General features: G+C 36.8%; 1 protein-coding gene across 3 annotated transcripts; it reads left to right on the top strand.

The window, feature by feature from the left end:
• Positions 1-354: 354 nt before the first annotated feature.
• On the top strand, positions 355-25472 carry LZTR1 (leucine zipper like post translational regulator 1). 3 transcript variants are annotated; one of them, XM_083359570.1, is made up of 20 exons: positions 355-794; positions 1087-1149; positions 3338-3394; positions 4465-4544; positions 4957-5065; positions 6136-6219; positions 7118-7175; positions 8139-8278; positions 9178-9379; positions 10163-10273; positions 11894-11986; positions 13499-13594; positions 14780-14963; positions 16705-16874; positions 17646-17802; positions 19266-19392; positions 19884-20033; positions 21253-21358; positions 22652-22732; positions 25274-25472. In XM_083359570.1, the coding sequence occupies exons 1-20, from the start codon at positions 628-630 to the stop codon at positions 25388-25390; spliced, it is 2352 nt and encodes a 783-aa protein (XP_083215696.1). In that variant the 5' UTR covers positions 355-627; the 3' UTR covers positions 25391-25472. The 3 variants fall into 3 exon arrangements, with proteins under 3 accessions (XP_083215696.1, XP_083215697.1, XP_083215698.1); XM_083359571.1 differs by having other exon boundaries at positions 22652-22805; XM_083359572.1 differs by lacking the exon at positions 11894-11986.
• Positions 25473-25700: the final 228 nt, after the last annotated feature.

Below are 25700 nucleotides of genomic sequence, written 5' to 3'. Positions count from 1 at the left end.
ATTCCCATAATTCTCTATTCTATTCTATTCTATTCTATTCTATTCTATTCTATTTTTATTCATTTTCTATTCTGTTCTATTCATATTCTATTCCAGTGCTTTTTTTTTTGTAAAAGAAAAAGGTGCCGGAACTCACACATGTCATACAACCCACCTTGCCTACCCTACAAGGTTCCATCCAAAAAAGGTGCCGGAACTCCGTTCTGAGCCTTCTATGACAAAAAAAGCCCTGCTGCCCCCTCCTATTTAACAAAATGCTCTCTTAATATTGAAACGACTATCATTATACGTTCATCCTAGGCTGCCTGAATCACAATTTTACTATATAGTTCACAAGCTTTTTTTTTTGTCTTGAACGTTTGGCTGCCGTTGCCACGTTACAGCATAATTGAAACACATAGTTCGAAAGGACATATGCGACTCAATGATCAGTACCACGTATAATTAGAACACAAGCTAGAAAACGAAATGATCACCCTTGAAAATGCTACTCCAGGAAGCATATGGCATGCTGGGAATTGTAGTCGGATTTCCGAATAAGACTCGGTCTCGGCGGGGCCGTGGGATGTCGGGAATTGTAGTCGACGTTCGGTCCTGGTCGATGTCCTCGGCAGCAAAAGCCGGGCCATGGCGGCTGCGGCCGACTCTGGCGGGCGGTCCAAAGTGGCGCCCAGCGTAGATTTTGATCATAGCTGCTCCGACAGCGTCGAATACCTGACTCTGAACTTCGGGCCTTTCGAGACGGTGCACCGGTGGCGCCGCCTCCCGCCCTGCGATGAGTTCGTCGGGGCTCGGTGAGGCGTCTCTGGGGATCTGGGGTCTGCGGGGGGGCTCGGCTTGGTGTGGGGCTGAACAGCTTGTAGGAGCCACCGACGAAATCCCGGACCGGAGGGCAGTTTAGGGCAGCGTTTCCCAACCTTAAGAACTTGAAGATGCGTGGACTTCAACTCCCAGAATTCCCCAGCCAGCTATGCTGGCTGGGGAATTCTGGGAGTTGAAGTCCACGCATCTTCAAGTTCCTAAGGTTGGGAAACTCTGGTTTAGGGAAGGGATGTAAACCAAGGTTGTCTTCTCTTTTCTTTCCAGCCGTAGCAAACACACCGTGGTCGCTTATCGAGATGCCATCTACGTCTTTGGTGGGGATAACGGGTGAGTCTCCCGACGTTCCTCCTTTTGGTTGTAGCCCCTCCTGTGCCCCCACACAAAACAAATGCTGGCTCCTTTTGCGCTTCCCCGCTGCCTAACATGGTTCACTTTAGTAAGAGCACACATAAAGTTTTTTCCAGACAAGGTTTTCTAAGATAAGGATGCAGAGATTGTGATGGGAGTAAAAAGGGATTATTTAGGAAATAATGTCCGTTATGCAATTCTTACCGTGATAAAGAAAAGAAAGAAGCAAAGGAAACTGGAATGTTTACAGTGATGGAGGTTCCTCTTAAATATTGCCTGTCATGAAAATATTGCTAGGCAAGCACCTTCTTTTCTCACTTCATATTAAAAAAAGTGTGGGCATAAAAAGGCAAACTGGACTTGAGTAGTTCGCAAGAGTATTTCTAACCACTTGAAACTGGGATGGGAATCTCTGGATGCTCTGGCTGCAGAATCCCAAAGGATTACATGAGGCGACTGGAATTTCTTGTTTTTCTTTCAAGATCTGGATGACTGAGAATCTCCATAGACATCTGGGTGCAGAGGTTCCTCTTCCCTGTTTGAGATGTGTTAACTCTATTTTGCCTGCTCCATGACTTTCTCTTTAGGAAAACACTTAAGGGGCCAAAGACAGTGAGGATCGTCTTGGAATGCCTAACTCTTTTCCCTTGAAGAATGCCATGGCGTACCAAAAGTGATGACTACATCTATAAGCCTCCTGGCTTTTTCTTCCACCTTCCCCACAATATTTCTCCTCAAGAAAAGGCTGGGATAAACCATCTCACTTTTATGTGACTGACTCTATGCAGCTTGCAGTAAAATACATAAAATGCATAATATGAAAAATAAACCAGTCATCCACACAGCCACTAGACTGGCTCTATCTTATGCGCAGGGCCCAAGTCTTAGGCACAGGAACCAGGTTTTCAAGGTCTTGAAAAAATGTGAATATAATTCAACGGACTGGAAATTGTGATCGTATCCAATATATCTATGTAATATGTAAGCTAAAAATTGTGACAGGAATATCCAAGACGGTCAGTCAGTCTAGAATATGAACAGTCTATCTATCTGAGTTTCCACTTAAATTGGAAATGTCTCCATTCAACATGACAGTAATAGATCTTTAGCTAGAATATATATATTGTTTCAGAAAATGCATGCTTAAGGATTTACCAACATATAAAAAATTTCTGAGGTCATCTCAATGGGAAGGGTCAGTGCAATAGCAATTTTATTTACATCTACTTGGAATATGCTTTACTTTGTCTAGTGCACAGTGGTTGCTTTTATGATTGTTGTAAAAATAATTCCTATATAATTTGCAAATGAAAGAACTTTTGTTAGCCCTGAAAATATAACATTTGAAGATACTAAGATTGTTGTTGTTGTTGTTGTTGTTAGTTGCGAAGTCGTGTCCGACCCATCGCGACCCTATGGACAATGTTCCTCCAGGCCTTCCTGTCCTCTACCATCTTCTGGAGTCCATTTAAGCTCACACCTACTGCTTCAGTGACTCCATCCAGCCACCTCATTCTCTGTCGTCCCCTTCTTCTCTTGCCCTCAATCTTTCCCAGCATTAGGCTCTTCTCCAGTGAATCCTTCCTTCTCATTAGGTGGCCAAAGTATTTGAGTTTTAGCTTCAGGATCTGGCCTTCTAAAGAGCAGTCAGGGTTGATCTCCTCTAGGACTGACCGGTTTGATCGCCTTGCAGTCCAAGGGACTCGCAGGAGTCTTCTCCAGCACCATAGTTCAAAGGCTTCAATTCTTTGGTGCTCAGCCTTTTTAGTAAAAAGGGGTTTATGTCATCCTACCATTACAGCTTTCAAAGAAGGGAATTTTAGTGTTATTACCCAAAACGTAGTCTTTACTGAGTCAGTAATTTTCAAACAAATTATTAAAAGCATAAATAAGACATTTGCTTGAGGCATTTAGGGAACAAGTATGAACAAGCAAAGTTTTAAGTTATAAATATTCTGTTTCTATTAATTATATTTATTTGTAAAATTTATTCTAATATAATTGTTAAAGAAGTTACTGTTTTTCTCTCATTTGATTTAAAAATGGTTAGAAACCAAATAATAGGTAGATTTTAGCTGAGTAAATTTCTTTCATCTATGAAGGTTCTTTAATAATATTTTTGTGACTTCTGAATATACATTTATATATTGCTTTCCTTACTTTGAAGGAAAACTATGTTGAATGACCTGTTAAGATTTGATGTGAAGGATTGCTCTTGGTGCAGGTACATTTCTACTTTTAATAAATGTCCCATATTACCAATATTTGAATGAATTAGAGCTTCTGAATATTTGACAAAATGAGAAATTATTTATTTTCATGATGGCAATATACTTTATTTTTATGTTCTGATTTGGAGTCAAAATAAGTTAAAGGCATGCTAGAAAGAGAAAAACAATTTTGAACTTTTTAAAAGATTTATAGAATGAGCATGTAACTTTAAATATATTTACTATAGTTTGTTGTAACTAAATATATTCAGGATTCTATGTTTTATAATAGTAAAATGATAAAATATACTATCACAGAATTTTATCAAGTGCCCAAATTTCTTCTGAACAAATATTTAAGATGTTCATAGATTATATAGAGCAGGGTTGTGAAACTCACAACGTCACATGACGTGTCGCGACGTACCCCGACTTCTTTGCCATTGCTGGCAATGGGGTGGGCACGGTTTCGCTATGATCCATTTGGCCCACAGGCCGGCAGTTTGACACCCCTGATACAGAGGAGCAATTACATATAACTGGCAAATTCATAAAATATGTAAGAATGTTGCTAATTTAAATATGAAATACGGTGCTCTACCTACCTACCTACTTAACTATCTTATTCCAACCCAGTAAAATTATTTTAGTAGAGCTGAAAAACAGGCAAAGCAAAGTATCTACATCTTTGCCCTTTTGTAGACGGTGGTGGCTTCCAAAGGAGCTACAGTCATTTGGAAAAAAAGCACAACAGCTTTAATATTTTAAAAATATGTGCTTCATACAGACTGCCTTTCATCTTTCAAAGGATGCCTGTATCTCTATTTTATTACTAGTGTTGTTAAGTGAAAATATTTCCTTTGTTCTAAGATGTAAATTATGACCTCCAAAGAACTTTTTTGTTATATGGCAGGCAGTCTAAAAACCCTTGCTGATCTATATTTGTTTTGTTTTGGCCACTTTTGCTATGAAAGACATTAACTTAAAAATACACACAATCAACATTTACATGTTTTTTCATTAAAGTGCCATATTAATTAAACCTTTTTTATTTCAACGTACTGTTGTGTGTTGTCCTGCATAGGGCTTTTACTACTGGGACCCCACCAGCACCAAGGTATCACCATTCAGCAGTAGTTTATGGAAGCAGCATGTTTGTATTTGGTGAGTTATCAGAAGGCTAAATTGGGTTATATGCATAATTTGGAATCTTGGTGAATTAACATGAGTTAACAACAAACGTATATAGCACTGACAGAAAAATAATTGATAAATGTTATCATAGAATACTTTAATGATTGTCAATAAGGTCTGAAAACAATATGGAACAAGATAAGCTGACAGCACAAAAACAGTGCAAGAATCAGACATAATGCAAAACATACCAGTAAATAAAAAATCAATATAAGTTACACAATATAGACATGACAAGTTCTGAATATCATGTAAGTTTCTTATGAACTATAAAAGCATTAATTGGTTTGCTTTATGTAACCATATTTATTGCCCTGTTATAAGTAATAACTTATTATTAAATTATGCAAACTGTCTCTTTTATAATAACATTAATATGTAGGTGGCTACACTGGAGATATATATTCCAATTCCAACCTGAAGAACAAAAATGATCTTTTTGAATATAAACTTGCAACAGGCCAGTGGACTGAATGGAAGATAGAAGGAAGGTAAGAGTGTATGTATTACTATATAAACCTGTAAAAAGTATAGAACAGCACTCAGAGTAGTAATTTTGTATATAATTATGAAGGCTGCAAAGTATCTAGAGATTTCAAAATTTTGGCCTTGTCAGTTGATAAATAGTAATAACATTAAACTCACTATGGTAGCAGTCTTCTTTCAATCAAAAAGAATCAATAAAAGGCAGGAATCAGTGGCTGGTTTTGCAGACAATTCTAAATAAAGGAACAGTTGCTTTTTTTTAGTCAGGATCCCAAATCAAACTAAAACTAAAAAAACAGGCTGTTAAAATGTGCCAGCTCTTTATATACTTAGTAGGTAAACCTAAAAAACTTGGCTATTTGATTTAGCCGGCCTGGACTGAGGGGTTTTAATGGTTTTAAATTTTAAATTTTAAACTGTTTGGGGGCTATTAATCTAATTTTATTTTAATTTGTACATTGCACTGTTTTAATTTGCCCTGTAAACCGCCCTGAGTCCTTCGGGAAAAGGGTGGTATATAAATCGAAACAAACAAACAAATAAATAAATAAAACCTTACTTCTATAGTTGACTTCACTAATGTAGAAAGAAAAACATTCAATTAACTGTTGCTTTTTTTTCTTGACAAGCAACTGTAACTGAATTACACTTTGCTTAGCCTGAGGGAGGATCTGGAGTTTTTAATGTGTTGGTTTGTTTCTGCTCTCATTAAACTACAAGTACCAAAATCTAGAGATCTAAATTATTTATCCATCTATCTCTCCATCCATCCTAAGCAGTTCTGGCCAGCTAACATAAAATTAGAAGAATAGTAAGGTAAAACAGGTAAAACATATGTTCATCTTCAAATCTAATATATATCATCCAGATCAGAGATATTGTATAGGTTTGTTCCAGTAAAAAATTCTTGTAGCATGTAGCCAAATAAAGTATATGGTGTTCTATACTAAACTTAGCTATTTCCCAAATAGTTACATTTTGATAGTATTCATTTAGGTATGTAATAATCAGCTTTTATCATACTTGTCTAACTGTATTATCAGTTAAGATACTGGTAAATTTGTCTTTATTTTAGATTACCAGTTGCCCGGTCAGCTCATGGTGCAACTGTCTATAGTGATAAACTGTGGATCTTTGCAGGATATGATGGAAATGCACGGTAAGATACATTATTTGTCTGAAACTATGATTATTTTTATTAATAATTATAAAACCATTCATTTTTAAGACTCTTGATATGATAGGATAAAGATATTTACTTACATGCCTTTATTAGTATTTTAATTTACTGTTGTTTTATTATGATATTCAGAAACTGATAATTAAGAAGGCCTAATCTGTTCGCAATTTATCAAGGAATTTAAATGAAATAAATTGTATGAACTTTGTTGTTCTAACATATGTTTTTTCATTGGAAAAACTTGTTTCCATTTTCTGGAACCTCTTTCTCAAGAAAATTAATGAGTAAGAATATATACTATGTAGCCAAACCTATTTCTAAAGACTATAATAAGTTCTTTACTGTCTCCCCAACTTCTGATAGTTGCTTGTCTCTCCAGTATAATTCTTTCCTAATCCAAAAGAAATTCATGGAGGGGTATTAGGAATACAGATGATTGAATTTTAAATGTTTGAATATATTTTAGGATCTTGGAATCAATTCCTTACGCTAAAAAAAATAGAACCTCTTTCAAAAAGCTCCTTCAGATTTTCCATAAATTAATTTCCCCATATGGAAGAGAAGATGAGAAATAATCTTTGACGCATAATCCACGTGTTATGTCTTGGAACTCTGGCTATGACAATTGCTTATAGTGAAGATGAATGACAGGGATTATTGGCTGCACATTGTACTCCTTTTGGCCCCCAAATCCCAGTCTCTTTGGGATTACTGAACTTTGGCTTTTATCATTTTGAGCTGTTAGGGAACTTGTAATGTACAGTTCTAATATCTCCTAGGGCCTTGGATTGGAAATTTTCCCTCAGATAAAATAGATTGTGCTGTTACTGTTACATTCCTAAAAGTACATTAAAAGGTGTATTTTCCTTCAATACAGATTAAATGATATGTGGACTATTAGTTTACAAGACAGAGATTTAACATGTTGGGAAGAGGTAAGAAAACTGACTATTAATATCTTAATATTGTTAAGTATTGAGTTAAAATATAATTCCTCATTGAGAGTTGAGGTTAATTTATTTGAAGATGTACTGGGGAGGGCGAAATAGATATTGCTAATTCAACAGTTGTCACTATTTTCAAAACACTTTTGAACAAAGTTTGGCTGTATAGTGCTAACTCTGTGCAATTTTTTATATTTAAAATATATTGTTCCTGCTGGATTGTAACCTAGGGTAACTAAGATTGAAATCCTCATTTTTAGACATAGGCTTATTAAATGTATTTTTACTTTTGGCAAGGGTACACATCCAGTTGCAATGTATGGTAGTGAAAGTTGGACCATAAGAAAGGCTGAGCGCCAAAGAATTGAGGCCTTTGAACTGTGGTGCTGGAGAAGACTCCTGCGAGTCCCTTGGACTGCAAGGCGATCAAACCGGTCAGTCCTAGAGGAGATCAATCCTGACTGCTCTTTAGAAGGCCAGATCCTGAAGCTAAAACTCAAGTACTTTGGCCACCTAATGAGAAGGAAGGACTCCCTGGAGAAGAGCCTAATGCTGGGGAAGATCGAGGGCAATAGAAGAAAGGGACGACAGAGAATGAGGTGGCTGGATGGAGTCACTGAAGCAGTAGGCGTGAGCTTAAATGGACTCCAGAAGATGGTAGAGGACAGGAAGGCCTGGAGGGATGTTGTCCATAGGGTCGCGATGGGTCGGACACGACTTCGCAGCTAACAACAACAACAACAACAACAACACAGATATGTAACCCAAATTGTTGAGCTTTCAGTACCTGGATTGAAAAAGTTTAGTTCCTGTTTATTTTTGATAGTATGAACAAATCAATACATTTCATTCTTCATACTAACAATGATTCTATATTATATAGATCTAGAGAAATACTGAGATTGCAGGTTTCAACAAGACATTTGCAATTTATTTTGTGGTGTTGCTTTTCAGATTAAACAGACTGGTGAGATTCCCCCTTCATGCTGTAATTTTCCTGTAGCTGTCTGCAAAGAGAAGATGTTTGTTTTTTCTGGCCAGAGTGGAGCAAAGATTACCAATAACCTTTTTCAGTTCGAATTCAAAGAAAAAATGTATGTATGAAACATAACTGAGCAAAATCAAATAAGTTTATAAATGAGTATCACAGGTATATCTATAGAAATGTTTACTGTAATTTAAATTCAAAAGTTCTTGAAAATTGATTTGGAAAGCATTCCCCTGATTTTATCTGATGTTGCTATCTTTTTATTCTAACTTCTTTGTATCTTAAATTACAGTTTTTTTCTTTGTAATATGCCAAGAGTCATTTTGATTTCAGTAGCGTAGAAATATGTCTAATAAATACATTTCTATAAGGTATAGCCAGGAGAAAATTGTCAGTTCTGAGGGAAATAAAGTTCAATGGAAACATTGAAGAAAATGCTACTGAAAATGAAAACCAGGAGAGGGCTCTGAGAGGTGTGTGTGTGTGTGTGCCTTCAATTCTGTTTTTGACTCCTGGTGACTGCCTGGACTCCCTGCACTTTTCTTGGCAAGAGTTTTTGGAAGTAGCTTGCCATTGCTTTCTTCCTAGGGTGTGAGAGAGTAACAGGCCCAAGGTCGCCCATCTGCCTTTGCGCTTCTGTGGGACTAGAACTCAGTCTCCCAGTTTCCAGTCCAGTGGCTTAACTACAATATCAAACTGGGTCACAGGAGTAGACTATAGCATTTAGTTTAATTGAAGTAATACTGATTACTTCTGTATTTCTGTTGTTATATAAAAGCAATAGACCTACATGGATTTAGCTTTACAATTTATTATTATTCAAATATGTTAGAATTATAATTTTATAATAATTATAAAATCATTATTATAATAATTTTCCTTTTTGTGAAGCGTGACAATTGTTGGAGGAGTTGTTGGGCCTGGACGCAGCTTAGTGTATTCCTGGTTTAGAAAACGAAACGAAACATTCAATTAACAAATATCGTTTGTTTTTTAAAATATCAGTTGGACACGAATCCCTACCGAACACTTACTCCGGGGATCTCCACCTCCTCCCCAAAGGAGATATGGTCACACTATGGTTGCTTTTGATCGCCATCTATATGTGTTTGGTGGTGCTGCAGACAATACATTGCCTAATGAACTTCATTGCTATGATGTTGACTCTCAGACATGGGAAGTTATCCATCCAAGTCCAGATAGTGAGGTAAGAATATAATTAATTGCCCTTAATTATCTTTGCAAAATCTCTGATTTAACAAATAGATTTCATATATGAGAGAAATAATTATAAGGAAAAAGGAATAATAAAAATAGTATAAATGCTGTTATTAAACATGGAACAAATTACCACTAGAATTGAAAAAAAGATTATGTTACAGCTTAGGAGGGGAATACATATATTCACTCAGGCCCTTTAACATTTTAGAGTTTTAATGCTGAATATGTTAAATTTTTAGTTTAGTTTTTTACGTCTTGTTTTAATGTTTGTGGTTTTATTGCACTTTTGTAAGTTTCTCAGATTCATTAAGGAAATTGATGTTATGCAATGTGTGGAGTGTATATGTGTTCGATTGGGGCTGTTTCTGGGTAAAAAGGGCATTTAAATCACAGCTAGTCTATTGGTGAGAGGTGGAGCATTGTGAAGTGGTAAACAAAGTGAGATCTTCACCCATAGGGGATATATCTACTCTTTCTTATGACTAGTAAGATATTAAGGGATCTGACAATTTTCTCTGGTTTTCTTTGTCTGTATTAAAAAGACACTATCCTTTTTAAGCATGAACTGACCAATACATAGTATATCTATATATGATAGTGGCTCAGCATATGTGCTGTATTTCCCACACAGTTGTGTTGAATCTTAGGCCTTGAAAACTGATTTTAGACCCAGAAAATATTGGTTACAGAGCACCAGTGAAGAAAACTGAGTTTGAGGTTGTGCACTGTAATATTTGTAAAGGGAATATTTTGCATTCTTTGTTTCTAGTTACCAACTGGAAGACTCTTCCATGCTGCAGCTGTTATCTGTGATGCCATGTATATCTTTGGCGGGACAGTGGACAATAACATCAGAAGTGGAGAAATGTATAGATTTCAGGTAATATATTGAAAGCATTAGTCATCAATTAATTTAAGAAGATAAGGATTATTACTTTAAATTTTGACAGTGAACAACTTTTAAAATATTTTTAGTGTTTAGTATTTGCCTCATAGGAATAATAATAAATCAAATAATGTCAGCACTATTAATATTGTCTTCATAGAATTCTGTTTTGGACCATTACCCTTTGATCAGGAAGAGACTGCTACATCTTATATTGATTTGTAGGGAGATATATAAACATAAAAAAATATGGAATATAATGGAAATGTTTCCTTCTGTCTTTAGCTAGTTGAGGTCTGATGTACAGATTGAGAACAATGTTAACTTTTTTTTTTTTTAATTACATTTATATCCCGCCCTTCTCCGAAGACTCAGGGCGGCTTACAAGCTTAGCAGTAGCCTTCATTCTATGTATATGCCTGCTTATTAGGATTTTCACACACACCCCAGCGGCATCATTACAAAGTCAGCTTAATTGCCCCCAACAATCTGGGTCCTCATTTTACCTACCTCGGAAGGATGGAAGGCTGAGTCAACCTTGAGCCTGGTGGGATGCGAACCTGCACTAATTGCAGGCAGCTGGTGTTACTTAAGGAGGCATTAGCCCACTGCTCCACAGAAACAAGTTAAAGTGTAAAGCATCGAGATCTAGCAGAGTTATTTTCATTCACAGAAATTTAGAGTCCAGTTCACGTGATTTCATATTTGAACTAGTGTTCTCCCACCACTTTTCAGACCATTTTTCTTTTTGTGTAAAATTGAGTAGTTTCTGACATTAGGTAAAGGTAAAGGTTCCCCCTCACATGCGTGCTAGTCGTTTCCGACTCTAGGGGCCGGTGCTCATCTCCATTTCAAAGCCAAAGAGCCAGTGTTTGTCCGAGGACGTCTTCTGTGGTCATGTGGCCGGCATGACTAGACGCCAAAGGCACACGGAACGCTGTTACCTTCCCACCACAGTGGTCCCTATTTTTCTACTTGCATTTTTATGTGCTTTCGAACTGCTAGGTTGGCAGAAGCTGGGACGAGTAACAGGCGCTCACTCTGTTACGCGGCACTCAGGATTCGACCCACCAAACTGCCGACCTTCTGATCGACAAGCTCAGCCTAACCCACTGAGCCACCGCGTCCCTAGTTTCTGACATTGCAAGCTTTCTAATTTTATTCCTGGGTGTTCTGAACAGTTTGTGCTGTAAATTTCTAATATTTTATATATATATATAACTTTTCCATGTAGAGTTGCCTCCATATGGTTGTGTTTCAAGAAACCACTTATGCTACTATTTCCTTTCCTTTATCTTATCTCATACTATTAGTTTCTTTCTCATACTATTTATTGCCCATTTTCTGTATTCTGCATAACATTTCCTGATCTAAGAGGAAATAATATCAATATGTATGTATGTATGCATAAATTAATTAAAGTTTTTCATTCTATTTCTTATGAAAATGTTATAGAGCAAATGGAGTTAAATCTTCTAAATAATGGACTGTTATATTGGTTCAATGACATAAAAAGTTAATAACATTTATGTAATCTGTTCATGCCAAACTATGGTTCGTAGAAATAAAACTTCCCATTTCAGACTGTAACATAGCAATAACTCTTGATTTCAGTTTTCTTGTTATCCAAAATGTACTTTACATGATGACTATGGAAGACTATGGGAAAACAGGCAGTTCAGTGATCTAGAATTTGTGCTTGGGGAGGTAAGTGAATTTTAATGACATGGCTGAAAAGGAGATATATGTCTACATCATCCGTTATCTATATACTATGTACTTCGTTTGTTATTTGTCAATATGGTTGTATTAACTGCTGATAAGGGGCTTGGAAAGTTTTCTAGAGGCCATGCTGTGTTTGATTTCCCTATTATTTTGATAAAGAAAAGTTGTACTGTACTTAGTTTATGCAAGCGTGTAATAACATTGGAGAGCCAGAACAAATTGGTGGTATAAATTCCAGTGTGATATAGAAAAATAAAGTCAGTGTTGATATTTAATCTTAGAGATCACCTACTCCAAGTTCTTGATCAGTGTAAGATTTATCATGCAAAATGTTACAATGGCATACCAGACAGACAGACTTCTAACGTCTGCTAAAATGCATGTAGTGAACCTGAGTTCACAACTAAAGCAGTTTGTTCTATTGCTTCACAGCTCCTCTTATTAGGGCAGTGATCCCCTTTGCGGCTTGGCAGCGTGGCTGGGAGGAAGAGAGGGGAACCGGGCCATGTGAAGAGCAGGCCGGTGCACACATGCATGTGCACAGCTCAACTTGCGCGAGTGGCAGGCTGGCGGCACATACATGTGCATACAGCTCAACTTACGCAAGTTGAGCTATGTGTACGTATACACCTGTTGACCCGACGCTTGTGCAAGCTGAGCTGTGTGTACATGTGTGCTGGCCTGCTGTTTACGTGGCAGGGGTTGGGGATCCCTGTGTTAGGGAATTTCTTCTAATGCTTAAAAGAAAGATGAGAAAGTGAAAAATGTGTTTTATTGTCATCTTTGCTTTTGAGACATGAATAAACAGCTAAAGTCAGTGGTTTTCAGAACCTTAAGAACAGAAACTTCGCCAGTGCCAATATAGTTATTATCAATCTTGATTCCAGAGGAATGACAATGAGATAGTTACTGCTTATATACATACCATAGATGAACTGTCTTGTTGGTTTGCTATATACTCTCAGCCTGTATAGTACTCATTTCCTTGGCTTTGTAATATCTGTTCATCCACTGGAAAAGTGAATTTTTCTTTCAGCCCCTGTCCATAATTATCAGAGAACATAAAGAAATGCAAATTGTTTCTCTATATGTTTAGAGTTCAAGTGGTTTTATATTCACACAGGCTACTGCATTGCAGGTTTTTATTCATCATTTCTCTAGTTTGCGTCAATTTTATTGCTGCTATATTAGATGAGAACTGAGTAGAATTAGTCCTCTTGAATATAGGGATATATACTCTCTCAGAATTTTTTCACAGTTGTAGAAGCTTCCTAAAATAGATCTTGTGCAGATACAGAACCTATATGAGTGACTGCCCAAATGACCATTCATAGTGAATTAATAATTGTAACCAGTCTTTTTCAATAAAAATAAACAATGCTTTTTTATTCAAAAACTGGCTAAATTTCCAATATATATATAGAATTTTGTAGGATTCAGTGATCGGTACAATCCTGCTATTCTTTTTCCATGTTGTCTCCCTACTGCTGACAGAAAGAAGAGAGGGTCCGAGGGCATGCAGTTATTGTCACAGCTCGCTGTAAATGGCTCAGGAAGAAAATTACACAGGCAAAAGAAAGGCTGAAACAGGTATGGTTTATTACAAATACTTATTGGATCCCCATTTTCCAGTTTAACTTCTGGGGTAAATGAGGCCAACATGTAAATTCTTGAATATTTAACCATAAAAATAAGTTAGAATAAATATCTTTGTTTGCAGCAATCGGCTCTCCTCTCCAAGAATAAGTCCATCAGGCCATTTGTTTGTGGTTTCTTTATAGCAATATATTACTGTAACAAGCACACAATAGCTAAAGTTTAATGATTATGTTCTGTCGTTAACTCCATTCACAGTATATTTTGATACATGAAGCAAATGGATAGGAGGTTCACAGGCCACTAATATTTAGATTTTAGGAAAAGAGCTGCAAATAGGTGCTTTCGTGTTAACTAGTCAAATCTGTCATGATTAATCCAATGGCATTCAATTTAATTAATTAATTAATTAATTAATTAATTAAATTTTTATACCGCCCTATTCCTGAAGGACTCAGGGCGGTTTACAGGGCAGCATAAAATACAATATAAAAATAGTATAAAATTAAAATAGATTAAATTAATTAAGCCCAACAATTAAAACAATATTAAAAACTAAAACCCCTTCAGTCCAGGCCTGATAGATCAAAAAACCAGGTTTTCAAGTCCCGGTGAAATGAACGCAGATCGGGGGCGGTCCGAAGTTCCACCGGTAAATCATTCCAAAGGGCAGGCGCGCCCACAGAGAATGCCCTCCCCCTGGGGATCACCCGACGGCACTCCTTAACCGACGGCACCCTGAGAAGGCCCTCCCTGTGGGAGCGCACAGGACGATGGGAAGTTGATGCCGGCAGCAGGTGTTCCCTTAGATAATCCGGACCCAAGCCATTTAGAGCTTTATAGGTCATTACCAGCAAGTAATCTAGAAGCGATGGGTGATTTCTTTTTTCAGTACCTACAGCAGGATGTAATATTTGGGTAAATCTTAAAATATATACTGTCATTAGATTTAGTTTGCCATTTTTATTAGAATATACCTTAATGTTAATAACCAGGTAAAGCAAAAATAACGGCAAATTTATTTAATGCTTATGTACATGCAGGGCTATATAAATAACCGGGTAACTTGTTTCATTTTGCAGCATTATTTGGCTTGACTTTTGTTTGTTTATTTTTGTAAAACTTGGATAAGCCTAACTTTTAGATAACCTTAACCCTAACTTTTCCTTCTTTTATTAGAAATCTAAGCAAGAGGTTAATGAGGAAGGACAAGAGATGCCCCAAAAGGAAATGGCAGGCAACAATGCGAAGATAGGTTGCCTACAGCCACTGCTGGAAGTGACAATCCGGGAAGCGGAAGCTCAGCCCTTTGAAGTGCTCATGCAGTTCCTTTACACGGACAAAATCAAATACCCACGCAAAGGTAGAATAGTAGAATTGCTTCCTAAGAAAAGTAGTGCATATTTTCTCTGTCTCTTTCTAATATTCATCTTTCTAAGAAAGAAAAAAATGTGACTAATGACAGAGGCTTAGGATACCTAAACCATATGCAAATTTCATGCAATCGCCATCTGTGGCAAATTATGATACACTTATGCCTGTCTGACGCAGAAAAGATCAGAATATGGCTGTGCTTCTGACGTGTTCCCAACATGATTTGTGAAACTTTGAGCAAAATGTGCATTAGAAATCCTCAGCAATCGGGGGTAATAGCTGCCCACTGAAAGGTGCCTTTTCCTAACTTTACAAGAAATATTTGAAGGAAATATTTAAGAACCTTACATTCTTAAAGTTCTTAAAGAAAATCTTAAAAAAATATTTAAGAACCTCCAGCAGCAGACTGAATATTGAGGCTGTGAATTTTCAGCTGAGATGTGTTGAGAATTTGGGCCTTTGAGCTTAAAGGGAGATGGAATACCAAGGAATAAGAGGAAGAAAAAGCAAAGAAAGGGTGAGGGCAATGTCTGTCCAGGAGATAATAAGCCAAGTGATTTCCTATATTACACTATTGAACAGGAAAAGGTAAAGGCTTGAGCAAAGTAGTTATTTTATCACTTATTATCCCTCCCTGTTTGTGTTCCCCAAGCAAATAGCCTACTTACAGAGCAGAATTTTCTGATCAGATTTTTAAAACGATAATTTTTAAAAGCCTATATGCAGTACCAGAACATGTGCTTTATAGGCCGGTGTTTCTAGATTAAGCTAATAGCTGTCCAGCTTAAAGATTCATCTTGCAAGACCTTTATTGTGACCGGGAATCTAGAGAACTATTACTGATCAGAATAAAGATAGTGTTTGACTTAACAACCATTTGTTTAATTGTGGTCCAGAATTAACAACAGCCTCAGAAAGGTTGCTTTATGACCCACAAAGCATTTCCAGATGTTGCAAAAGGTTGCACCCTTATCCCCACAGTCACATGATCACAGTCGGGATCCTTGGCAACATGCTCGGACTTAAAACTAGTTGCCAAACTCCATGTGTTCATGTGATTGTCATCTGCAGTCTTCTCTGCTGATTTCCCTCTGGGGGTTGGCTGAAAGAGCTGCCTATCGAGAAAAGATGGACTCCTTCGGTGGGGTGCAGGAACAGAGCTGAAGGAGATCCCAATGCCAGAGGGGAGCAGGCAGATCTTTCAGCTAGCCCCCAGAGACAAGAGGGAGCCAAAACTCCAAGAAGAGTTTAGAGAGAGCACTGAAAGATGCTGCAGTGCAGACCCTGGCCTCCCAGGGCCTCCACCACCCGATGAGATACCCTGTGCTACACTAACGACCTGCACTATCATTTAATGACCATAACAGGGAATGCAGGGATTGTGGTCATTACGTGAGGCAATTATGCAAGTATTAATGACTGCCACAACTTAGAATTGTAATGGGCAGGCTCCATTGCGATAATAGGTCGAAGTCTACCAGAACTCAGGGTGATACAGATATCTCGTCTTCCATCGCAATGTTTTCATCTTTTTGTATTTTATTGCTCTGTATTGCATTTCTTAACATAAAGGAACATGCATGCTTTAATAGCATTTTAATGTAGGCCGAGCCTCATTATTGCAATATTAATACTGGGAATCAAATAATTTTCTTTCCTGCCTGCTTCCTCACCTGTCACATTCTTTGCAATATGTGCAATGAATTTATTTTTTTGTTATTGTTGCATAGGGCATGTGCAAGATGTTCTGCTCATCATGGATGTGTACAAGTTGGCACTTAACTTCAAACTATCCCGACTGGAACAACTCTGTGTCCAATACATTGAGGCTTCAGTAGATCTGCAGAATGTACTTGTAGTATGTGAAAATGCAAACAAACTTCAGCTGGATCAGCTGAAGGTAGGTTTTTTGCAAAATTATAGCCTGTGGTTAAAGCACTGGCTAGAAATCAGGAAATTGTGAGTTCTAATTCTGCCTTGGGCACAGAGCCAGCAGCGTGACCATGGGTCAGTCACTGTCTGTTAGTGTTAGGAAGTAGGCAATGGCAAACCACTTCCAAGTTTGTGTGTGTGCGCACGTGCGTGCGTGTGTGCACATGTGCGTGCAGAATTAATGAATTTTCATGTATAAAACTCTTCCATTTTAAACTAACTTGAAAATTCTAGTACCAGGCAATCAATTTTCAAGTACTTTTCTTGAATGAAACCACCCATTCTTGCCAGTGTTTCAGCTTTTTTCCATGTATCTGTAAACTATGCAAACTTGAATTATTTAAGAGAGATTCCAGCTCTATTGGAAAATAAAAAGTAAATGGACCTGATCCTATTGGTTAAATAAAATAGAAAAGTAGGTGTTGCAACTAAAGGAGAAGGTATGCAAGCCAATATTTTCCCGATTTAGAGAGACTCTGTTAAAGAACATTGGCAAGAATCAAAGGAAAAGAGATAAACTGGCTGTGTAATTTCTGAATTTGAATCTTTCAGAATTAGCTTCTATAAATATTGCAGAGTTAACTGTAATGCTTGCAAAACTGATCATTTATACTTTACTATATTGTAGAATTTTTCTACAGTTGTTTGAAATTGTAGAAAAAATGTTCCAAACATGATTTTCTTATGATGTAGGGCTATGTATATGTACTCATATACGCATATATGCTTTTTTTTTTAGGAACATTGTCTGAATTTTGTGGTAAAAGAATCACACTTTAATCAGGTAATAATGATGAAAGAATTTGAACACCTTTCTTCATCTTTGATAGTAGAGATAGTACGAAGAAAACAGCAACCTCCACTTCGAACACATTCTGATCAGCCTCTTGATATTGGTAATGTATCTTCCATCCAAAGTGAACTATGGTTTTCACGTTACAGTCTGTGTATAAATTATAGAAGTCTGAAGTACAAGATAAAATTAAAATCCATAAATGTTCAGTTTTGAAATAAAATGAATTTGAACTCGTAAGATTCTACATAATTTTGTAGGTGGGGAAAAAAGATGGATGATTCTAGATCTTAGGATGACCAATAAAATAACCAATAAAAGATAATGTTTGGAGAAAGATGTCTTCATTTTTAACCTCCCATTACTGTCTCAGATAAATGAACTGAATTACAGTACAGCTGTTCTACAAAGTGTAAGCTAATCAACTTTCATTATATACTACAGGTAGTCCTCAACTTATGACCACAATTGATATCATAATTTTGATCTCTAAGTGATGCAGTCATTAAGTGAGTCATCATGTGACCAGACCTGATTTTACGTTACTGCAGTTGTTTAGCAAATCATGTGGCTGATAAGTGAATCATGCAGTTGTTAAGTGAATTTGACTTCCCCCATTGACTTTGCTTGTCGGAAGCCGGCTGGGAGGGGTTAAGATGACTGCAAGACACTGCAACTGTTATAAATGTGAGTTGCTTGCTAAGTGCCTGAAGTGCAATCATGGGACTATAGGACCATAAATTTGGAGACATAACTCACTTTTTTCAGTGCCGTCAAAACTTCAAACTGTCCTTAAAAAATGGTAATAAGTTAAGGAATACCTGTAGTAGCACCTACATGTACATAGCTTGTCTAACTGCCTCTTATTGCTAAAACTGATATGGTGGTCTCTTTAAATTTAAAGCCACAGCATTTTGCAGAGTGATAATGACAATCCTTCAGTCATTCTGTAGGAGGAAAAAATGAAAATGTGTTTTTCATATTTCCAATTATATTTTCCAAGTATATGTGCTAATCTCTGACACTGCTGATTATGATCATTTTGCTTGGGATGAAAAAAAGCTTATCACTATGAGAAGTAATTAATATTTTGCCAATTAAAAATTTTCAAACTTCCCCCAGGGTATTAGATTTCTGATGTTCAGCTTTGTAACTCTACTGTGCAGTAATTCATATCTATTGACTATTTTCCTTAGCTAATAAATTTGTTGTCTCAGAATTTAGAAAGAATACAATAATACCTTGTAGCTTACTTTGGCTTTAAAAAAACGATTCAGGGAAACAAAGAAATTTGAAAAAAATCTTCCTGGTAGAAGGCAATTGCAAGTCAGTTCTACATTATTGCCAAGAAAACTACGTGAACATGTCTATAGTTTTTAACTTGACTTGGGGAGTTTGGTACCTTAGATTATCAAATATTACAAAATTCCTATTGATCTTCCTATGGCATTGTATTGAACTGAAAAGGTGGATACCATACATAATTGCAAGTCATTTGTAGCTGTTCTGATGTAATTAAGTCAATAATTTTTAACGTCTTGGGCAAACCTTTATGTTCCTGTGCAGGAACCTCATTGATTCAGGATATGAAAGCCTATTTGGAAGGTGCTGGTCTAGAATTCTGTGATATCATTCTACTATTAGATGGTCATCCAAGACCAGCTCATAAAGCTATTCTTGCAGCTCGCTCTAGGTGTGTTTTACATTTTAATAAAACATGATACAAAATGATACAGATGTTGAAATATAATTTCTTATTTTGGCTTCTTTTTATTGTAAGATAAAAATTAGGCTGAAGCTTGCATGACTCCCAGCTACTCTGAACAGAAGGAGACTTCATTATATATATATATATATATATATATCAGGCTGCCCTCCTGTACCGTGCATTAAAAATACAGTGAAAAATAGAAATGTTTGATAAGGAATGTTGAATAATTTTATTTATTTAAATTTATTATTTATTCATCTATCTATTCATTCATGCATGTTTCTGAATTTCCCATCTGTATGGTGAGTACAAAACCCTTGTGAGTTTAAAAACACTGTAAATTGGTTGCATTTGAGAAACAAAATTTTTAAAGAAGCATTTAAAAATGCTCCAGTATTTCATTCTCTTCTCTTTATTTTATTTGTTGAACAACCAACCAGTGACACAATCTGTTTCTTCCTTTCCCCCCCCAGTTACTTTGAAGCCATGTTTCGTTCTTTTATGCCAGAAGATGGCCAAGTTAATATTTCAATTGGTGAAATGGTCCCAAGCAAACAAGCATTTGAATCTATGCTACGATATATTTATTATGGTGAAGTGAATATGCCTCCTGAAGATTCCCTGTATCCTTTATCTGGTTTAATATGTTACTCATGTTAGGTATTACAACAGAGATGCTCAGTGTTTTCTAGCTGAGGGCACACTCTTTCTATATGCCAGGGACTACAAACCAAAATGAGTGGTGCCAGGACAAAACACACAGTAATTACAGGTATCTTAATACTATCCAGATTTTTTTTTTACTATTTTTCCCTTTCATTACATTCAAAATTGCAACTTTAAAATCTCAGGGGATTGTACCCAAGGCTTAAAAGACTAACCTGTGACTCATTTTGTACAACTCTGGATGTAGAATTATATACAGGTTAACTTATAATATTTGGTAATAAATATCCTGAATACGGATTCTGTGAGTCATGTAGAATAGAATGGAAGAGGACAAATAAATATTTACTATAGAGATCCTGTTTTATGAATGTTAACTCCAAAGTTAATAACAGGATCTTTTTTCTTGTCAACTTGTCCCTAGTCTACTAAGACTTGATAGCTTTAAAACAGAGGTCATCGACCTTTTGGGCACCAGGGACTGGTTCTGTGGAGAAAGGTTTTTCCACAGACCGGTTTTGTGTGCTGCCTGCATTCCACAAATGGGGCTTCGCTTATTTGTGCGGACCGGTTCCTGGCATGCTGTAGCCCGGTACTGGTCCACGGACCAGGGGTTAGGGACAGGCCCCTGCTTTAAAACACTCAGTAGTTACAGGAAGGAAATGGAGCCTCCATATTTTCATTGTTCTTCCTGTTGGAAAGCTCTTTGTCTCCTGAAAATCCATTTCTAGTAGATTCTGATTCCTACTGAAAATAGAAGAAGCATCATCACAGTCAGATCTGGAACCAGCCCACTAATTTTCCACTATTCAGATTAAAATTCCTCAGGCAAGGAAATAGATTCTTGGTGGCTCATCATAAGAAATAATCTTCTACCAACACATCAATTCTGGGTTTTTATTTTGCTTACACCATCTCCTTTCTGTATATTTGGGTTCATGGAGAATTGGGAAACAGCTGCTGCACATATAATTTGGCTGAAATGGCAGCAGTGTGCATGGCCCAGAGCCAAAGATAATTTTCAGTTATCCAGCTGCAATTATAACAATAACACACTAGAGAGAATATAAGCAGAGGTCAAATCTTTGTTTGTCCTTATTGCTATTCTGCTTCGGTTTATGGTACTTGTATCTTTATAATATGAAACACGAATTCTCTTTAACTGTTTTTTTTTAGCTACCTTTTTGCTGCCCCTTATTATTATGGGTTCTATAATAATCGTCTTCAAGCATATTGCAAGCAGAATTTGGAAATGAATGTCACTGTGGAAAATGTGCTTCAGGTAATTGCTATTAATGAATCAATTTGGAACTAATTGTAATTATCTAAAATATACTTTTTCTAGGGAATAATCAGTTGAAAGTTCCAAAAATAAGTACTGCAGAGTTTGCAAGATAGGACTGTATGGTCTGATTGGTTTCTAGATTTATCTCTCTCTATGGTCTACCTATCTCCATAGTCAATATAGAGTTCAGTGCATTCCTTTTTTTGGAGTTATTGACTACAAAAAATATATTACAAAAAATATACAAATATTTAATATATCTTAAAATGATGATAAAGAATATCCATATTTCCTTATTAGGAAAAATGTGGTTCATTCGTTAAATATTTCTAAATATTTAATTGTAGTGAATTACCAATTCCCTTTTTTCTTTACTGATTTTATGCAAGAATGGAAGGTAAATTATACATTGTGTGGGTTATAATAGTGCAGTCCCCTTTCATTGACATGAATCATCTCAAATCATGGAAAATGGCCATTTGGCAAACCACCAGATGATTTCAAATTATATAGGACAAATCTCAGTATCTGAATGTCCACATGCTCTGAAGAATCCCTGGGAGACCAGAGCCATCATATATTTCCCCAATAGTGTAAAGCTGACAAGTCATTAAACTAGACCCTGCCTTTCAAAATGGTGCATATTCATTATCTGGTTCTATGTTTTTATGAAGCTCAAGGATGCTAAACTTCTGTAAAGTTTGTTATATGTGTATTTAGTAAGGCTGTAAGAGATTTGGTTTGAAAGCAAAATATGGTTTGGAGAACATCTATAGGCATATGGCGCTTGTTGGAAATATAGTTAGTCCTTGATTTATGACTGATCACTTAGCAACTGTTCAAAGTTTCAACAGACCACCTAAAAGATACTTATGACTCAGTCCCAAAGTTATTTCCACGGTGTCACTCCTGCACTCATTCACTCTTACCACTGACTACAGAGATGCTGCAGCATGCTGCCCTACCACTTTTTTTCCTCCCCCATTCTGCCCTGCTGGTCCCCCACAGGCACTGGGCCTGCTTTGCCAACCCATTGGGTTCCACGCAGGCCTCCCCACTCTGTCACTGATCGCTCACGTACTTTTTGAAGATCTGTAGAGCTCAGAAGGTCAAGTAGGAAGGAGAACAGGCTGCCCCGTTGCTGGGTCACATGGCACAATTCCACAAGTGGCTGTTTTTTTCTCAGCAAAAAATAACACTGGTAAAGCTCTGTTTTCCTTTCTTCACTAGACACAAGCCTTAGCTTATAGAGTCTTTTTGATGCAAGAAACTTGTTTTTTTTTTCTTCAGATTTTAGAGGCAGCTGACAGGACCCAGGCACTGGACATGAAGAGACACTGCCTATATATCATTGTTCACCAGTTCACCAAGGTTGGTTGGATGTTTTCTGGGGTTCTGGGCATCTGCTGTCCTCTTTCACTGCCATGGTTGAAAACAGCTTAAGGTAGTCCTCATTTTCATTCTTGTTGCTCCCTTTGGATTGTTTGCTATGCATTTTTAATCTGCCTTGATTAATCTTCAGTGTTCCTTACCCAATGTCTCCCTTTAAATGTTTCCTGTTCTTCATTCTTCTGTTAGTATTGGTCTTGTAATATATTGATACATATAAGTGTGTGTATGTGTATAATATTTATATTTAATTATTTATAAGAAGAATACGTGTCCTACAATTAAGACCGTATTATAATTAAATTATATATTACATTTACATTGTTTACAAGTATGAAATTAATTCTAGAGAATCCAAGAAGAGTTTAGTTATATGTTTCTTTTCTTTTTTTTTAAGTGTATGGTGTACATAGCCAAGGAAGCCTGTAGTGCTTTTTAACCACAGAGTAGTTTTGGTAGCCTAAGATTGCTACCGTAATTCATTTTGTTCATGCATGTGTGCTATCCACAGTATATGCTGGCTTGTAATGTTTGGGAGGATGTCAGGTCATCTGTCTTCTGCTGATCTCACCTTGCATCTAGGCAGGTCTGCATGAAACATTGTTAGTTTTTCCCACCAAAGTGCCACTTTTTTATCTTAATAAAATAATAATAAGCAGGCATATACATAGAATGAAGGCTACTGCTAAGCTTGTAAGCCGCCCTGAGTCTTCGGAGAAGGGCGGGATATAAATGGAATTAAAATAAAAAATAAAAATAAATCTTCTTGCATTTTTACATGCTTTAAAACTGTTAGGTTGGCAGAAGCTAGAAGCAAATGACGGGAGCTCACTCCACCAGGTGGTCCTGTGGGCTTGAAGCGCTGGAATGCTGACCATCTCTGGCTCACAAATCCATGTCTTTAAGCCGCTGTACCACTGCACCCCTTTATGTTTCAATAACAGCAACTCTTACAGTAGCATAACTCATCTATGCAATATCATAATCATTATATTTCAAGGTCAATTTTTATACTTTGCATACCTGGACAAAGATAGGAAGAGCTCCTATGTTTCATTAATAGCAGCTCTTCCTGTCCTTGTCCAGCTATGCAGTGTATAAAATTTGACCTTGAAATGTAATGGTTGTGATACAGCATAGACAAGTTATATCAGGGCTTTTCAACCTTTTCACCCATTGTACCACTTTTAGGATATGGCAACATCTGAGTACCATGCCTAGCAAGGTGTCAAAAACTTGATGACCAAAAAAAAAAGGAAAAAAGTGATTAAGTACAGGTAGTCCTCGACTTACAATAGTTCGCTTAGTGACTGTTCGAAGTTACAATGACACTGAAAAAAGTGCCCCCCAAGTCACAGCCAAGCAAGACACCTGCCTGCCTGCCTGGCTGGCCGCGCTTTTCCTTCTGTCTGAGGTTTTCATTGTTGTGAGCATTTCTGTTGAGGATTGGCAGCGAGGATGGGGTGGGGGGTGTTTGGTTTTTATTCCCCCCTCCCCCATCTGCTGGGTGGTTGCAGCAGGTTTTGGTCACTTCACATGACCCTGGGACACTGTGACCGTCATAAATATGAATCAGTTGCCAAGCATCTGAATATAAATCACAAGACCCTGGGGATGCTGCAACATTCCAGCTGATCGGCGCTTCTTCTGCACTAAGCAGACGTGCTGGGATCCCTGGCGCTTCCGCTGAGCCCTGACAGCCCTGCAGCTCCAGCCATCTCTCGCTCAGGCTTGTGCAGTGCTACCACCGGTTCAGCTCATTTCCCTCCCCCGCTACCACTTTTTTAGGATGGTCGCATATCACCTGCCATTGGCCAATGTACCACAGGTGGTACCTGTACCACTGGTTGAAAAGCCCTAAGTTATATGATCAGAGGGAAAATAATTCAAAATCCATAGCACAAGTCTATTAGGGCTAAAGAAAGATACAGCATTTAACTACAATAGGATCAATTGGAAGTCATATTTATTATTACTTTTTTCAGGTTGGTTTCAATGCAGTTCTACAAGGTTATACTTGTAGAAATATTCTGTAATAATACACAGATTTATATTTGGGAAGTCATCTTCTTACTAAATCCAAACTATATTTCCCTTGTAAAATTAGAAATTGGCTTTGGAGATTGGATTTATTGTATTTAGCTAAATTTTTAATTATTTAAATTTTTAAGCACTATAAACATGTTAATATTTTAAGATTTCATCTGTTAAAAGCCATTGTTTAAACTTCTTTTCCATTGATTTTAGTTCAAGAATCTCATCACTAGTTTTCAAAAGCTACATCTTGCAGAAATGAGAACTAGAACAAAGCAATGGAAAACCTTAAATGTTAACTGTGTCTTCTCATTATTGCTACACTTGCTTGTTTCATGGAAGGAAAAACATGTTCCATTACATTAGTTTTCTGTATTAAGATTAGGTTTATTATGCTCAGTTGAAAAAATAAAATATTAATTTGTACAAAACATATTACTGGATTCATGGTAATAACTAATCATTTTCCCTTTATCTCATCTGTTGAAGGTATCCAAGCTGCCAAATCTACGGTCTCTCAGTCAACCTCTTCTACTTGACATCATAGAATCATTAGCAAATCACATATCAGACAAACAGTGTGCTGAGCTTGGAGCAGATATTTAAGATTTTGTTTATTCTGCATCTTGCATATTTTCTTCTAAGAGATTACACTCTTCCTATCTATAAAGATATTTAATATCAATAATATACTTTCGATTCTTGTCAGAACAATGTTGCTAAATTGAATGCAGTCTCTAAAAATCGGACACAACTGAATGGAACAAAAAAATATTACGCATGCAGACATATTGGGATGATTAAGGTATAAAAAGCAAAGGAATACTGTTCTTTCCAAAAACAAGTTATGCAGTGAAACAACAAAAATATTCCTCTTTCTTTAGCATATAATGGCTTCTTTTGACAATCTACATCC

Source organism: Vipera ursinii (genome assembly GCF_947247035.1).
Source record: "Vipera ursinii genome assembly, chromosome: 3".
NCBI lineage: Eukaryota > Metazoa > Chordata > Lepidosauria > Squamata > Viperidae > Vipera > Vipera ursinii.
This window is presented reverse-complemented; position numbering and strand designations above follow the sequence as displayed.